The sequence below is a fragment of the Thamnophis elegans genome, chromosome 12 (assembly GCF_009769535.1).
Source record: "Thamnophis elegans isolate rThaEle1 chromosome 12, rThaEle1.pri, whole genome shotgun sequence".
In the NCBI taxonomy this organism is placed as follows: Eukaryota; Metazoa; Chordata; class Lepidosauria; order Squamata; family Colubridae; genus Thamnophis; species Thamnophis elegans.
In genome coordinates this window covers 39945188-39963293 of record NC_045552.1, presented here as the reverse complement: position 1 = coordinate 39963293, position 18106 = coordinate 39945188, and the positions used below count along the sequence as shown (strand labels likewise).

General features: G+C 40.8%; 1 protein-coding gene across 1 annotated transcript in view; it reads right to left on the bottom strand.

The window, feature by feature from the left end:
- The window catches only part of CHRDL1 (chordin like 1), a 169680-nt gene that overhangs the window by 28705 nt on the left and 122869 nt on the right, over positions 1–18106 (bottom strand). The window contains exon 3 of the mRNA XM_032228531.1: positions 3784–3928. Coding sequence (XP_032084422.1) covers positions 3784–3928 — 145 coding nt within the window. The remainder of the gene's footprint in view (positions 1–3783; positions 3929–18106) is intronic.

The following is an 18106-nucleotide window of genomic DNA, read 5'->3' as shown; positions in this document are numbered from 1 at the left end:
TGTTGGGATAAAGATAGAAAACTATTTTAATTTGGTTCTTGAATATGGTTACAAAGTACAGAGGGAAACACAGGATGTGTGAAAAACAGCCAGTGAAAGCGATTCCTGTGATATTGCTGCCCTGCTGAAAAATCTCCCTGCGTTTTTTTTGGGGTCTTCCGGTTCTTATTCCACTTATGGAAATTGTCTTTCGAGAACTACAGTAATAGATTTGCAAACCATTCGCTCTGCATTTCTGTCTTCGATGATGCTATGACTTTTCACTCAACTCTGAACTTTTCATTTTATATTTACTCTTTAATTCAATTGATTCATTAATTAAGCTTAGTTTGGGGTCACCAGACTAACCACAACAGACAAACTGCCACTTTGCCAAGGATTTTAAAAATAGAATGAAATCTGGATACAGGCTGTTCTTGACTTTGGAGAGCAGTCCATATTCTCCTTCTTTCCTTCTACCTCCCTGCTCCTGCCTCATCCTCCTGCTCCCCCCCCCCCGTCGTCCTTCGTTTAGATCCATAATGGTGAACCTATGGCACATGTGGTCTCAAGCTGTTGCCCATTGCTCTTCCAGGTCCGGTGCGCCGGCCAGCTGGTCTTCACATGTGCACGCTGGGAAGATAATCTTCCAGTTTCCGGCACTCACATGTGCACTGGCCACCTGGTCTTCTGCTTTCTGGCACATATGCGCACAAGAAGACCAGCTGGCTGGTGTGCATTTGCATGCCGGAAACCAGAAGATCATCTTCCCAATGCGCACATGCGCACAGGCAGCTGCCCTTCTGGTTTCCAGGACACGCATGTGCGCTCCTGTTTTGGCACTCAGTGTTGAAAAAGTTTGCCAACACTAATCTAGATCAAGCTTTAAACTGCCAGATCTTTAAATCTTCTTGGCTTTGTCGTTGGCCAAACGTAAGTGATTATTGGTGCGTGTTTCTGGTAGTAGCTGACATATCAGCAGATGCGCTGGGGTCTGTCCCTCTTCACATTCATATAACATGATGTTTGTCTGAAATAGTATATGGCTTCCTGTCAGAGCAGGGGGTTGGACTAGAAGATCTCCAAGGTCCCTTCCAACTCTGTTATTCTGTTAAGAGCCTCCACTTGAGTATATTGGTTTTACACTTAATGCACTCCAACCCTCAACCTATTCAGGGCCCTCCAGGTAGTAGAAGGGAGGTCAGATTCTTCGGCTATATCCTCTTTTAATATTATTCCTTGCCCAATGGTCTCCTTCCTCCATCTTTTCATTCAACTTTGTTCTTGTCCATGTATTTTTTTTCCTCTGGGTTCAACATGAATCCTCTTCAAACACTGAGCTTGTTGATCAGAATGGTTGACAGTTTGACGGTTCAAATTCCTGTACAGGTCTCCTGCGTGAACAGGGGGTTGGACCAGATGATCTCCAAGGTCCCTCCCAACTCTGTTACTGTCTGTGTATACTGATCAAAGAGAGAAAACTATGGATGTGAAATAAAAGTAGAAAGAAAAGCTGCATGGCTATTGCCTGGATCCATGGGAGAGTAGACTCCAAATATCTGCAAGATATCAAATTGCGCTTCCTATTATAGAACTGCATGGTGTTCTGGCCCCCCTCCGTCCGGTAATGAATGCAGACACAGGCTTAGCTATTTGCCACTCTTCATTCACTGCAATTATAATTCTGTTGGCTGAAAGCCCAGGCACGACTCGCTGGCAAGACGTTGGCAGCAACCCAGACTCCAACAGACACGGGAACACAAGGCAGACCAGACAAGGAGTTCTCCAGATTACTACATGTTGTGTCCTGCAAAAGGACTCCTCCCAAAGTCTCTTCTTATATACTCTCTTGGGAGGGGCCAAGCCACAACCACTTGGGCTTGATTATCTCTTATGAGTCTGTCTCCGTAACTGCTGTCTCCGTTTCTCCACCCTTCATTGCCTGGGGTCAGGGACAAACTCCCTTTTATCTTCCCCACTGCTCCATGGCTCAGGCGCCTCCTGGTGGCCAACCACCCTCTCTGGTCCCTGCTCTGAGTCTGAACCTTACCCAGGGTCCTCCACATCTTCCATAGCAGACTCATAGGGTTCCTCGCTATCGGAGTCCATCGGCAGCTCCAACGGCTCCTGCTGGGCCACAATAGCATGGTATGTCTGAAAATCTTTCACCCATGGCAGTCTTTTCAGTATAGGTGGTCCTCATCTTATGACCATAATTGAGCCCAACATCTATGTTGTTAAATTTGTTAAATTTGAGTTTTGCCCCATTTTACGACTTTTCACACCACATTTGTTAAGTGAATCACTGCCGTTGTTAAATTATTAACACGGTTGTTAAGTGAATCTGGTTTCCCCATTGAATTTGCTTGTCAGAAGGTCGCAAAGGAGGATCTCATGACCCCGGGACACTGCAACAGTCATAAATGTGAGTCAGTCATCAAGCATCCAAGTGTAAATCACGCGACCATAGACAGTGGTCGTAAGAGTGAAAAATGGGCGTAAGTCACTTTTTTCAGTGCCATTGTAACTTCAAATGGTCACTACATGAACCGTGGTAAGTCAAGGACTATCTGTATTTCACATAACGCCCTTTATTTGGTGCTGGAAATTCAGCCATCATTAAAATATTAGCTAATGAAATCACCTGGCTTTGTACTACAGTAAACCAAAAATTAGCAGGGATATGGTGGCTCAGTGGCTAAGATGCTGAGCTTGTCGATCAGCAATTCAGCGGTTTGAATCCCTAGCATCCCGTAAAGGCTTGAGCTCCCGTTACTTGTCCCAGCTTCTGCCAACCTAGCAGTTCGAAAGCACGTAAAAAATGCAAGTAGAAAAATAGGAACCAGCTTTGGTGGGACGGTAACAGCATTCTGTTCGCCTTCAGCATTTAGTCATGCCGGCCACATGAGCACGGAGATGTCGTTGGTTAGTACTGGTTCTTCGGCTTTGAAATGGAGATGAGCACCGCCCCCTAGACTCGGGAATGACTAGCACATATGTGTGAGGGGAACCTTTAAATCAAAAATTAGTTATATTATCTGAATGCCTAGCCCAGATTTGTAATTCATTTAAGCCTGTTGGGTGAACCAAAGTTGAGTTGACATCTGGATAGCAATCGTTTAAAAACACACACACCCTCAACAGATAGTAAACAAGACTGATTTTGCATTTATCCCAGCAGCCCACTTTGACCAAAACAGTATCCATTTGTTATGTTATTAATTATTTTAATTAATACAGAGTTTTTGGGGTTTGGGGGTTTTGTTTTGTTTTGCAAAGGAGAAGATTTTCCATGGAAAAAAAAAAGACTTAACAGTGGAATATTTTGCAACGCGGGGGGGGGGGGATGAAATTCAGAACATTTTTCCATTTCATTTGAGAACATTTGTTTGGAGAAAATATTCCATCTCACTTTGCTGTGGCTGGATGGAGATCAAACAAGTAGGTGGTAGTGACCACGGTCTCGGCTACTTTTGGGTTGGGGGCAGTGTTCGATATCCAGAACCAAATCTGTTGCCCTTATTCTTTGTTAGGCTTTGGGGGTGCGGTGGGGTGGGTAAGGTATGCATCCTTTAACGTTAGTTTGAAGAAAGCAGCCCTTCCCCAATCACGACCATGTCGCTTGATTAAAATTCACTTAATTAATGATCATCAGAAGGACCGCTCCTGTGGATTATCACTGCTCTCCAATTAGCTCACAAATCACATGCATGCATGTCGCCCCCAAAGGCTGATTCTGGATGCCTTCCCACAGCCAAGAGTTAATTACGGCTTCCCGAGGTTTACCGTCAAAAGCATACTTACATTTTCCTGGTTCCGTTTTACTTTCCTCCGTGAAAATGAGGCAAAGCAAACAGATGCAAATCAAGCGGATGTGTTCCAGATTCCACATTTTCTTCGTGGAGGAAAGGGAAATAGGAGATCTGTGGTGTAAAAAAGCTGTGCGGCTCTAGGAGAAGAAATATATAGTCTTATTTAGAAGGGAGCCTGCTCTTCACAGTGAATTCTTGCAAGAGAATTATTTTTCAAGTGAAAAAAATGAGTTGAACCAGGAAAATGGGACCAGAACTGGCCTTTGTTCTCCTGCAAAGTTCTCAAGAGGCATTTTGCCAGGTTGATATGCCTGCTTTGAGAGGGTTTCTGTGCTGCAGCATGTTTTGGAATATATTATGAGCATGCTTGCACTTAATGCTGCCCCCCACCCCCACCTAGGGACATTGGGGAGAAATTAATTTAATTGGCATTGAAATGGAAGGCTTATCTAATTTTATTTTTTGAGGCAGAACCCCAATCGGTACGCAGCTAGCACAGGAAATCGTCAGTTGCTCTCTACAGTATTTCTAATGTAGTTTGGAAATAATGATTGTGTTAAAAAGGAAAAGAAAAAGCAAGTATTTGGGGGAAATAATGAACAAAAGGTGTCCAAATTGTTTGAAAACTGGGTATATGGACCATGAAGCCACAATATGCCTGCCTGGAGAAATCTGCATCATCAGAACATAGAATAACAGAGTCAGAAGGGACCTTGGAGGTCATCTAGTCCAACCTGCTGCTCAGGCAGGAAACTCTAGTGCAGTGTTTCTCAACCTTGGCAACTTGAAGATGTCCGAATGGGACTTCCTGGGAGGAGTTTGCTGGTGGAGGCAGCAAAAAATCAGCTGCCTCCGAATTCCTGGCTACGTACCTGTTTAGAGGATCTTCCATCTGACGTCTTATCAGGTTTTCTTATCCTTCAGGCAAGAAGGAAAGAAGAAACTGTTTTGCTGGCAAATGCTCTTCGATTTTTGCAGCTTTTGTGCTTGCAAGGAAAGGGGGGCTAGCCCAAGGCAGAACGGCTGTCCGTGCTGGGAACTTCAAACTGCCTTGTGCAGGGACAAAGTAAGTCTCCCCCACTCTGCTCAAAGTTTTGTTTGATTTAATCTTATCATGAGCTGAATCCGTTTACTGCGTGGACAATAATTGTTTATCAACATTTTAGCTTCTTTTCTTTTTCTCCTCCGAAAAATTATTTACTTAGAGGCTTTTAAAATGGCGCCGAGCAGGCTGGTTTCTCCGGTAATAACGAACACTTTTTGCTAATCCTCACAAGAATTCAAAACAAAAGAGATTGCTTATCATATGTTTTGGTTTCACAATAGAAGAATTTTACTCCTTCATTAACTTTGCTTATTTGGAAGTTAAATGGTGATGAATCTGCTGAACGGTTTTGATACAATGTTTACTCACTGAAAGTTTTGCCAAGCCTTAAACTTCAAAATAAAAGCGTCTTTACTTAAAGCTGCATATTCAGGCAATAGAGTTCTACTAACTGCAGGCAGATAAATTTTGAAATGGCCTCAAAACCAAATATTAACTTGAAGTCGTCACCCTCTACTTCCAGGGGCACATCTTCAGTGCCTGGCACAAAGCTGCAGCCTCCGCTTCCTACGCCCCCTGCTGGGGATGTGTTAACGAAAGAATTTTTCCTGAGTAATCTAAGCGAGGCTCTTAATGCACAGACAATTAAAATGGAAGATAAGTTTAGAGATAATAGAGAGGAGAGAAAAGAGGAAATAAAAGAAATGAAAGAAGAAATTAAAAGTGAAATAAAAGGACTTAAACAGGAGCTGTATGAGAAATTTGACGCTAAGGTTGATAAAATTAGAGACGACATGCTGAGTCTTGTAACTGTATTAACAGAACATATTTCTGGAATGGAAGATACTCTAGAGGTTCTTAATGATGCCAATGCTAACTTGACATTGAAAACAGAGGTGGTGGAACAAAAAGTGGAAAATGCTGAAAAAGAAATTATTATGATACAGTACTGACAAATGGAGTTCGCATTAAGAGTAAGGGGGCTGCGTGAGGAGAAACAGGAGAACCTGAAACAGATCCTATCGGAAGCTTTTGATCGCCTGATGGGAAGACCAGGGACCAACCAAGACTGGCAAATTGACAAAGCTTACCGCGTTAACTCCTGGCTGGCAAAGCAGAAGCAGCTTCCTCGAGACATCGTTATATATTTTACTACAAGAGAGCTTAGAAATATGGTACTGCAAGCGTCTTATAACACTAAGCTTCAAATTGGCGGTCAAGACCTGGCTGTTTTGAAAGAGATACCACCTCAAATGTTAAGAGCCAGGAGAGACTACGCTTTTTTGGTCGAAGAACTCAGAAATCATCAGATACAGTATAGATGGGATGCGCCATTTGGCATCATATTTACATTTGATAAGCAAAGGTACCGCCTCAACTCTGTATGGAAAGCCCGAGATTTTTATTATAATATATTGAAGGCTGGACACCCTGCACCATCTGGACCCAGAGAAAGACCACAAGAAGGACAGGATAGACAGCAAACTACACAACCACCAGACAAGATGGAGCATCTCTCTTCTCTAGAAGTGCAAGGTGCTATGGAACTAAGACCTAGCCGCATGACTACTAGACGTATGGAGAAACAAGCTAAAAAGCAACAGCATCAACAATCATCGGCCATCGATCAAGGAACTACAATAACAAATCTGGAAGCAGTGGGAGGAGCTAGACCTAAGGTTAAACAGGCCGTGCAGGAAGCTCTAAAAATGCTTCAACCAACCAAAGATGACAACTAAGATTTTAACATGGAATGTCAACGGACTGAATTCTCCACAGAAGAGGAAGAAAATATTTCATTATCTCAAACAGTTTAAGAACGATGTAATTTGTTTGCAAGAAACTCATATCAAGTCAACTGATCAAAATATTTGATCAACTCAAAACTTGGTCAACATTTTGCAGCTTCTGCTATGGAAAAGAAGAATGGTATAGTTGTATACTTAAGAAAAGATATGAAAGCTGAATTAATAGAAGCAGATCCCTTCGGAAGATATATTGCTTTAGACTTAATCTTAGAAGGGAAAGAGACATTACTTTTGGGAATTTATGCTCCCAATCAACAGCAAGATAGATTCTATAGAAATCTTCATGCTAAATTAGTACAGTGGGACTATAGTTCCTGTATACTATTGGGTGACTGGAATGGAGTGATAGATACTAAGAGAGATAAGAAGATTTCCCGCCTAAATACCAAGATGCGAGCAAAGTTACCCAAATCTTTCTTTGACATTATGGATGATTTTGAATTGAGAGATATTTGGCGAGAAAGAAATGCAGAGGAATATGACTTCACTTTCTTCTCGGACATGCATCAATCCCTTTCAAGGATTGATTTTATCCTAACCACTAATGATTTGCTTTCTAGGGTCAAGAAAACAAAGATTGCAGCTAGGGTCCTTTCGGACCACAACCCAGTTTGGATGGAGTTGGGAAGGGTAGTGCAGGCAAGAAAGTCTTGGAGATTGAATGAAAACTTATTTAGATATGAAAAGTATATTAATGATTGTAAAAAATTACTATCTGAATATTTTGTTTTGAATATGAATAAGGGTACATCTATGGAATTTGTATGGGACGCAAGCAAAGCGTATATGAGAGGAGTTTTGATGAATATAAATAAAACACATAGAAATAAGCAAGGGTTAAAACGAACAGAACTGGAAGAGGAAATTAAGAGAAAAGAGCTGGAGTTAACAATGAACCCAGACGATACAAAGGTTAAGGAAGCTATTAACATATTAAAATCTCAATTTGACATGTTGATCTCTGACCAGGTAGCTACTAATTTATTATATGCAAAACACAATACTTTTTGTAATGCAAACAAACCTGGCAGATGGTTAGCTTATCAGATTAGGAAAAAAAGGAAAACTCGAAATATATCTAAACTGATTTACAGAGGGAAGGAGGTGTTTCAACAGGAAGAGATTCAAAAGGCTTTCTGGGAATTTTTTACAGAACTGTATAAAGGGGATAAAATTAATGGTTTAGACATAGACAAATATTTAGACAAAGAGAAAATACCTTAAGTTAGAGAAGAACACAGGCAAAAATTGAATCAACCAATAACCTCGGGGGAAATCCTGCAGGTAATTAAGCAATTAAAGTCAGGGAAAGCACCAGGTACAGATGGCTTGACAGCGGTTTACTATAAAAACTTACAGTTAGAAATGGTAGAACCTCTTAGAGAATTATTTAATATGATTCAAACGGAAGGTAAAGTCCCTCCATCTTGGAAGACAGCGTTTATATCTTTGATACCCAAAGAAGATCAAGATACTACTCAACCCAAAAATTATAGACCTATTTCATTACTGAATGTAGATTATAAAATTTTTACTAAAATATTAGCAAATAGGTTAATGTTGGTCATTCAACAATTGATACATATGGACCAAACAGGTTTTATACAAGGGAGACAGATGAAAAGTAATGTTAGATTAATTATTAATGCATTAGAATATTTGGGAAAGAACAACCAGATCCCTGCTGCGTTTATATTTTTGGATGCTGAGAAGGCCTTTGATCGAGTTAACTGGCAATTTCTGCTGAAGATACTGCAAAAAATGCAGATAGGAGATAATTTTTTACAGTCAATTAAAGCAATATACCAACAGCAAACAGCACAAATTATAGTCAATGGAAATTTAACAGACTCTTTTCAAATTGGAAAAGGTACAAGACAGGGCTGTCCTTTGTCCCCATTATTGTTTATTATAACTTTGGAAGTATTGTTGAATAAAATACGGGGCTTGGATGGTTTAAAAGGGATCAAGATTAGGCAGCAAGAATATAGAGTCCGCGCTTTTGCGGATGATTTGGTCATAATATTGGAACAACCGCAGGAATCCAGTATGGTTTTAATGAATACGATTAATCAATATGGTCAAGTGTCGGGTTTTAAAATAAACTTAGGAAAAACCAAAATATTAGCTATAAATATGAATATTAAACAAAAGGAAGAATTAGGAGTGATGCTAGGATGTGAGGTAGTTAAAAAAGTCAAATATCTTGGAGTTAACATTTTAACTTCAAATGGGAAATTATATAAGCATAATTATGAACCACTTTGGCATAGCATACAGACAGAGATGAAAAAATGGGAGAAATTGCACTTATCTTTGCTGGGTAGGATAGCGGCAGTGAAAATGAACATTTTACCAAAATTTTTATTTCTTTTCCAAATGTTACCTATACTTAAAAAAGATGCGAACCTTTTAGAATGGCAGAAGGGTATCAACAAATTTGTGTGGGCAGGAAAGAAGCCGAGGGTAAAGATGAAAATAATGCAAGATGTACGTGAGAGAGGAGGATTGAAACTACCTAATTTAAAACTATATTATGATGCAGTGGCATTATCTGTAATTAGTGATTGGACTCATTTAACCAATGATAGAATATTGAATATTGAGGGACACGATCTGGTATTTGGTTGGCATGCTTACCTGTTATTCAACAAAAAATTGGATAAGAATTTTAAAAGTCATATTTTAAGAAATGCTTTATTGCGGGTTTGGAAGAAATACCAATATAAATTAAATGACAAGATACCCATGTGGGCAATTCCTAGACAAGCAATTGAAAATATGAATACAGCACAAAAACAGGACAGAATTACTTACAGACAGCTTCTTACCTCGGAAAGGGGGGTATTACAATTAAAATCTTTAGAGGTATTAAAAGAGGAGAAGGTAGTTCAAACATGGTTTCAGTATGGGCAATTACAGGCTAGGTGGAAAATAGATCAAAAAATTGGTTTTATCCAAGTTGAGGATAATCTGTTTAAACAAATAAGAGATCAAAGCTTAATGCATATAAAGAGGATATATAATGTATTAATACAGATGGATTCAGAAACAGAATTAGTTAAAGATTGTATGATAAAATGGGCTCAAAATATTGAGGAACCAATAATGTTGGATACATGGGAAAGAATCTGGGTAAGAAATGTGAAATTTACACAAGCTCAAAATCTGAGAGAAAATTTTTACAAGATGTTCTATAGATGGCATTTAGATCCTAAAAAGTTGGCTTCTATGTATCCGAATGTACAGCCTAAATGTTGGAGGTGTGGTTCTCTCGATGCTACATATTATCATATATGGTGGACCTGCCAAAAGGTTAAGGCATTTTGGATAAAAATATGGTGGGTCATGCAAAATGTTTTTAAAAGAAGGATAAAGTTTAGTCCTCAGTTATTCTTACTAGGTATATGTACTGACTTTACAGTGGTAGAGACCAATTTGATTCTGCACCTGATAACTGCAGCAAGACTGTTGGTGGCGCAATATTGGAAGAAGGAAGACTTGCCTACAATCCAAGAATGGACATTGAAAGTAACAAACTTAGCCGAGATGGCTAAAATATCGGCATATCTCAAAGATCATTCAAATGAGATATATAAACGAGACTGGAAAAAATGGATTGACTATATACAAAATAAATACGGGACTAAGAAATTCCAGTTAGCCTATGCTTAAGATCAGAAATGATTTAAACTGTTAAAAGTCAGTTCAGTAAGAAGAAGCTAAGGTCAATCTAGAATGTCATTAATTTCTTTATTTCTTTTTTCTCAATAGATTTTAGACTGTGTTAGTTAAAAATCCATACCGTGTACGGGTTCTGGGAAGTCGGGGGGGGGGGAAGGAGGAGGGGGGGTGGGGGGGTGGAGGGAGGGAGGGGCACACACAACAAAAAAAAATTGTACTTCAATGTCTTAATGATTGACAAATGATGACATATTTGTGTTTTTTTTTTAAAGAAAAATAAAAAAGTTCTGTTTTAAAAAAGATGTCCGAATGCTGGCTGGGGAATTCTGGGAGTTGAAGTCCGGACATCTTCAAGTTGCCAAGGTTGAGAAACACTGCTCTAGTGGTTTCTCAACCTTCCTAATGCCGCGACCCTTTAATACAGTTCCTCATGTGGTGGTGACCCCCAACCATAAAATTATTTTTGTCGCTACTATGTAACTGTAATTTTGCTAGGATAAATAATTTTTTCATTTATTTGTAATTAGAAATAAATATTTCACAACATATAATTACATATTGTTTTTGTGACTAATCACTATGCTTTAATTATGTTCAATTTATAGCAATAAAAATACATCCTGCATATCAGATATTTACATTACAGTTCATAACAGTAGCAAAATTACAGTTACGAAGTAGCAACGAAAATAATTCTATGGTTGGGGGTCATCACAACATGAGGAACTGCGTTCACGGGTCGCGGCATTAGGAAGGTTGGGAACCACTGGTCTATGAGTACAGCCACAGGAAAGCAAGTTGGAAGCTAATTATTTGAGCAAATCTATTTTTAAAGAGCAATGCAGCTGCTGCTGCTTTGTTTTGGAATATCAGAGGCATCTTTTCATTCCAGTGGCTCAAAGGAAGGGTAGCCTGAGGTGAAAAATGTTGTGAGAACCCACATATCCAGGACACACAGCTGGGGCTGCACATAACCTTTATTTAATTTGAAGTTTCCATTTTTTTTCAATAAAGAGCCATAATTAATTTTTAATAGGCAACATGCATTCTCTCCCTCGCCCTGGCTGGGGAAACCTTTTTTTTTTTAAAAAAAAAATTCTGGGTCAGTTGTTGCAACTATTTTGCTCTTTTTGATTTATATCCTCTTTCCTTTGAAATCCACTAAAATCCAGGCTATGCCTCTGTTTTAAAAATGGGATTGAAAGACCTAGAGCTGTGATGGCTAAACTTTTTTTTTGTTGCGTGCCGAAAGCATGTGCGATGCCCCCACCCCCCACGTGCCCCCACATGCATGCACACGTGACCTGCCCACATTCTCCACGCCCCCCACGCATGCTCATATTTATGATGGTTGCAGTATCCCAGGATCATGTGATCCTCTTTTGCAACAAGAAAAGTCAATGGGGAAACCAAATTCTCTTAACAACCCTATTACTGGCTTAACAACTGCAGTGGTTCACTTAGCAACTGGGGCAGGAAAATTTGTACAATGGGGAAAAATTCACAACAAATGTTCGCTTAGCAACTGAAATCTTGAGCTCAATTATGGTCCTAAGTTGAAGACTACCTGTAATTTATTTCCCCAAATTTCACTAAAAATGCAAGGGGAATTCTAGCATTTCCTTATATGAGCCTTATTTAAGAGGTCTTCTGGGATGTTTTTTGGCTTCTGCAAATCTACCGCAGGACTAACTTTTACAATCAAAAATAGCAAGAAACTTTCTTATTATCCCTGCGTTGTAAATAGAGTGAAGAACTGAAGATGGGTTGAAAAAAACCCCATCTTTTCTTTTGGTTCATTAAAAAAAATGTACAAAAGAGTTTCCCATCCCCCAGAAATCAAAACCCTCCTTCTTGTCTCCAATGTGCAGCTACTGGCTACAAGGAGCAATGGACTGACAAGAATGCGCAGCATTCAAAATCCCAACTCAGCCACCCAATACTGCTGCTGCTCCCAAAATTACAACGTTCGAATCTCCAGGCACTTGTCTGTGGGAAGGAGCACATCGTCTGCAGGTTGTCTGTCTGTGAAAGCAGCCACATTCTGATGACACAGGCTGACCTCTAAAAGCTAAGTCAGGTCAGATCTGATTAGATAGATCGATAACCTTTGTTGTCATTTGTTACTGAGGGCACACTGGCACACATTAAAAATGAAATTTTGTTGCCTGCTCTCAAAAGTGTGCACATACGTAAACACATATACACATGCTATATGCATGCATGCATGCATACATACATACATACCAGTGGTAGGATTCAATTTTTTTTACTACTGGTTCTGTGAACGTGGCTTGGTGGGCATGGCTTGGTGGGCATGGCAGGGGAAGGATACTGAAAAATCTCCACTCCCTCCCCACTCCAGGGAAAAGATACTGCAAAATCCCCATTCCCTTCCCACTCCAGGGAAAGGATACTGCAAAATCTCCATTCCCTCCCCACTCCAGGGAAAGGATACTGCAAAATCCCCATTTCTTCCTGATCAGTTGGGACTCAGGAGGCAGAGAATAGATGGGGGGTGGGGCCAGTCAGTGGTGGTATTTACTGGTTCTCCATACTACTCAAATTTTCCGCTACTGGCTCTCCAGAACTGGTGAGAACCTGCTGAATACCACCTCTGATACATACATACAACAAGGAAAACAGGTCGTGAAAAGGATGTGTTGCTTGTATGCTATGCCTGGATAGATGGAAGTGAACTGCCAAAAATCATTTCTGCCATCCTCACCACTCTCTGCACCGCCTTCCTGTCCGAAGCAGTCATTTCAGACTGTAGTGCAATATGACATCATCTGTCTATAGAAAGTGGTAAGGACAGGGGGAGGAAGATAAACTTTTTTCATGTGATGCATCAAATGCAGGCGCTGCTGTGCCCACTTCACCAGTGTCTTGCTTTTGAGTGACCAAGCCAACCTACTCGTTAGTTTCACACCCAGAAATTTGTAATGGGAAAGGACACCATCAGGAAATAGCAATAGTACTCAAGACTTATATATCGCTTCATAGTGCTTCACAGCCCTCTCCAAGTGGTTTACAAGTGTCAGAATTTTGCTCTTAACAATCTGGATCCTCATTTTACCAACCTCGGAAAGATGGAAGGCTAAGTCAACCTTGAGCTGGTCAGGATTGAACTCCTGGAAGTTGGCAGAATTAGCCCCCAATACTCCATTCTAACCACTGCGCCACCACAGTTCCAATACCAAAATATCCAAAATCTCTGTTTAAGATTTGGCATCTTCTTTTGACCCCAAAGCAACTTTTGCCTAATTAATGATCTAAAAACTCTCCAGAAGCAGATTTTCCCAGGTTTTTTTCTGAACTGACCAAAGCTGGACCATGAGAGTCAGTTTGGTGCAGTAGTTAAGATGCTGCCCTAGAAACTGGGGGATGGTTAGTTCTAGTCCTGCCTTAGGCATAAAAGCCCATTGGGCCAATCATCAGGAGATGGTGAGTTCTAGTCCCGCCTTCGACATGAAAGCCAGCTGGGTGAGTTTGGTCCCATCATTCCCTTTCAGGAACTAATAAATAAATAGAATCAACTGGTCTCATGGACTAAGTTTGTAAAATATGCTTGGCTGGAATGTGGTTGGCAACTTTTTTTTCCTCCAGTGGTTATACAAACACAATCCATCTGCTGAGCCCCGTGAGACTGGCAATTTTTAACAAAGATTGAGCAAGGAGAGTGGGGAGGGGAGGATTCAGGAGAGATGCTTCCCCTGTGGGATGCAAGGCTCTGATTCACTGCTGGTTTCACAAGTCACACCAAACCATGGCTTATAACTGTGATTCCCTGAGTGCATAATGTTCACACAATATTCTAAGTTCGAACCATGGTTTAGAACAGGGGTCTCCAAATTTGGCCACTTTAGGACTTGTGGAATTCAATTCCTAGAATTCCCCAGCCAGCTATGATTCTTCCTCAAAGAACACCCTCCCCCCCCCAGTCTAGTTGCCTTTTGAAAAAGCACCTTTGTGACAACTGTCACTTGGATGACTGAGAATCTCCACAGACAGCTGGGAGTTGAAGTCCATAAGTCTTAAAGTTGCCAGGTTTGGAGACCCCTGGTTTAGAAATATTCATTTTAGCTGGGCTTGGATCTTTAGTTGAGTAACCAGTACAAAGATAAAGGTTCCCCTTGCACATATGTGTTAGTCATTCCCGATTCTAGGGGGCAGTGCTCATCTCTGTTTCAATGCCAAAGAGCCAGCGCTGTCCAAAGATGTCTCTGTGGTCATGTGGCTGGCATGACTAAACGCCGAAGGCACACCAAAGTAATTCCTATTTTTCTACTTGCATTTTTACATGCTTTTGAACTGCTAGGTTGGCAGAAGCTGGGACAAATAACGGGAGTTCACTCCATAATGCAGCACTAGGGATTTGAACTGCTGATCTTTCTGATCGACAAACTCAGCGTCTTAGCCACTGAGCCACCGCATCACTTGAGTAACCAGTAGCACCTGGTTAATACAGTATTAAAGTGGTGAGTACCAGGACATCTCAAGGCTACAGGAAAGTTTCTCAAAGTTGGCAACTTTAAGAGATGTGGACTTCAAATCCCAGAATCCTTAGAATTCTAGGAGATGAAGCCCACACATGTCAAAGTTGCCAGGTTAGAGAAACATTGGACTATAGGCAGGGGTGAAATTCAGCAGGTTCTGACAGGTTCTGGAGAACCAGTAGCGGAAATTTTCAGTAGTTCCAAGAACCAGCAAATACCACCTCTGGGTGGGGTGGGAATGGAGATTTTGCAGTATCCTTCCCCTGCCAGGCCCACCAAGCCATGCCCACAGAACCGGTAGTAAAAAAAAAATGAATTTCACCTCTGGTTTTAGGCCTGACTTTAATGTTCCAGAAAAAGACCATGTGAAGACATCTACACTCTTGCAAGAAAACCATCATGGTCGTGTCCAGGACCAAAGGCTCAGCTGCCATGAAGAAGGCTTTACCTTAGTTGGGCACCAAAGTTTGCTAAACCTGGCAGCTCATTCTAGGCACTTCTGGACCAGACTAAGTCAAATTGCTGTCCCCCTGTGCTCCAAGACTGATTAAAACTAACCTGTGATGTGCTTTACTTTTGCCAACCATAAATGCTGTCAACCTGCAAGGAACATCACCAGAAGATCACTCATGATCACCTCCAGCTGACTACAGAAATAAACAAGGAAGGTGAACCACTGCAGGAATAAGAGAAAGTACCCCCATCTTTGCCACAAAGAGCAATTTGATATAGTGGTGAAAGCAGCAAACTAAAAATGGCAGTGGGTGAGTTCTAGTCCTGCTTTAGGCATGGAGCCATATCTGGGGAACTTTAAGCTAATCTCTCCCTCTCACAAGTCTACGAACAATCCTAGGGACAAAACATTTCCAAAAACGTTGCCAAGAAAATGCAGATTCTTCTCCAAGCAGCTACCAAGAGTTCAGACTGATTTGAAAGAAATGAATGCTAGCTTGGTATGGTTGTTAGTGGCACCAAGATAGAACAAAATGCTAATTCTGCCTTAGACATGAAGCCAGCTGGGTGATTTGGGGCCAGGCCCTTTCTGAGCCCCAGGAGAAGGAAGACAAGGGCGAATCACTTCAAAGAAATGTTGCCAAGAAAACTGTCCTGGCAATTGCGCCAGAGTCAAGACTGAATCATAGCCCACTCACCCCCAAAATACCATCCACCCTATGCAAAATAGGGGGGGGGGACCCTACATTACCAGAGTCCCTCCATTCTTTGTGGATCTCTACCCAGCCAATTCATTCAGCTTTCTGGGGAAAACCAGACCTTTAATCTAAGTTAACTTTCAGTCCAAAACCTGACTCTTATAATTAGCAAAGCTTATCTGTGTCCTATAGAAAATAATATGAGAGGAGACTGTGGTTTTGGATGAAATGCAGAAATAATCTTTTCTCTGTATATCTAAAAGGTAAAGATTCCCCTTGAACATGTGTGCTAGTCATTCCTGACACTAGGGGGCAGTGCTCAACTCTGTTTCAAAGCGAAAGAGCCAGCACTGTCCGAAGACATCTCCGTAGTCATGTGGCAGGCATGATTAAACACCGAAGGTGCACAGAACACTGTTACCTTCCCATCAAAGGTGGTCCCTATTTTTCTACTTGCATTTTTTACGTGCTTTCGAATTGCTAGGTTGGCAGAAGCTGGGACAGGTAACAGGAGCTCATTTCGTTACGCGATGCTAGGGATTTGAACTGCTGAACTGCCGACCTTTCTGATCGACAAGCTCAGCATCTTAGCCACTGAGCACCATCTCCCCTCTGAAAAAACAGACCTTTAATCTAAATTAGCTTTCAATCCAAAAACTGACTCTTTCATAAAAGCTTATCTGTGTATTATGAAAAACAATATTAGAGGAGACTGTGGTTTGGGATGAAATGCAGATATAACCTTTTCTCTGTATATCTAAGCATCAACGATTGGAGGCATGACATCCTGAATAGATTAGAAGGGGGCGCATTGCTCAGGAAGAACACGGTAGCAGTTTTTCTTTGTTTGATGGGAAGAACTGAAAGAAGTTACCAATGCACGAGGAAGATTAAAAAATGCAGATTGGTTTGTGGTGGTAAGGGGCCCCAGCTCTATATAATAGGTTGATTGGGGGGGAGGGATAAGCAAAATATTGATTGGCAATATGCTTGCATTATTATGACTTCAATATGTTTCGGCCAAACTTTGAAACGGAACAATCTAAAACCTGATCTGCTTTAAGAAAACATGCAAAACCACAGATAATGTTGATACACTGTGCTAAACCATAATGTGCTTTGCTTTTGTTCTGATGCGGTTTGTGAACCCAACCACCATGGTCTTGTTAAATTAGGGTTTTGAGTACTTTAGGTCAATCCAATCCATTCGGTTTACTCAACAAATCATGGTTAATGAAGTTACGATTTTAGGTGGCACGAGGCCCAGGGAAACTCAAGTTGCATTTTTTTTTTAAATGAAAGGATTTATCATGGGAAAATCATGGGTAGGATGGACTCACAAAAGATTTTGCTACATCTGTGTGTCTCTGTTGTGCTAGGGAGCTGAGATTCTTTCTCTCTCTCTCTGGCATATTTTGGCCCCTCAGAAAAATATGCAAAAGATACATAGAATTTAAAAAGTAAATAAATTGCAATATTTATGAGTTTACCAATAACCTCACCCAAAGGAACTATAAAATTGTGCAATAGCTTAGTGACAGCAAAGGTGATTCTAGCACATATGTCTACCCTGAAGTCCAGTTTGCTCACACCGGGGTGTGCACATGACTGCATTTTGATACTTTCCATCCCGTTTCTCTGTGTTAGAGGTAGTCCTTGACTTAAGACTACAATTGAGCCCAACATTTCTATTGTTAGGTGAGACATTTCTTAAGTGAGTTTTGCCCCATTTGATGACCTTTCTTGCCACAGTTAATAAATGAATCACTGCAGTTGATAAGTTAGTCACCTGTTTGTTAAGTGAATCTGGCTTCCCCATTGACTTTGTTTGTGAGAAGATGATCATATGACCTTGGGACACTGCAACCGTCATAAATATGAACCAGTTGTCAAGCATCTGAATTTGGATCACATGATCATGGGGATGCTTCAAAAGTCATAACTGTGAAAACTGGTCATGCCACTTGTTTCAGTGCTGTTGTAACTTTGAACAGTCACTAAATGACTGGTCATAAGTTGAGGACTACCTGTAGTCTCTGGCAGTCAAAAAAATCAGGAGTCTGCTAGTACCTTTTCTGACTAACAAACTTGATTAAAAGACATCTGTGGTGTTGCAGTGGTTAGAGTG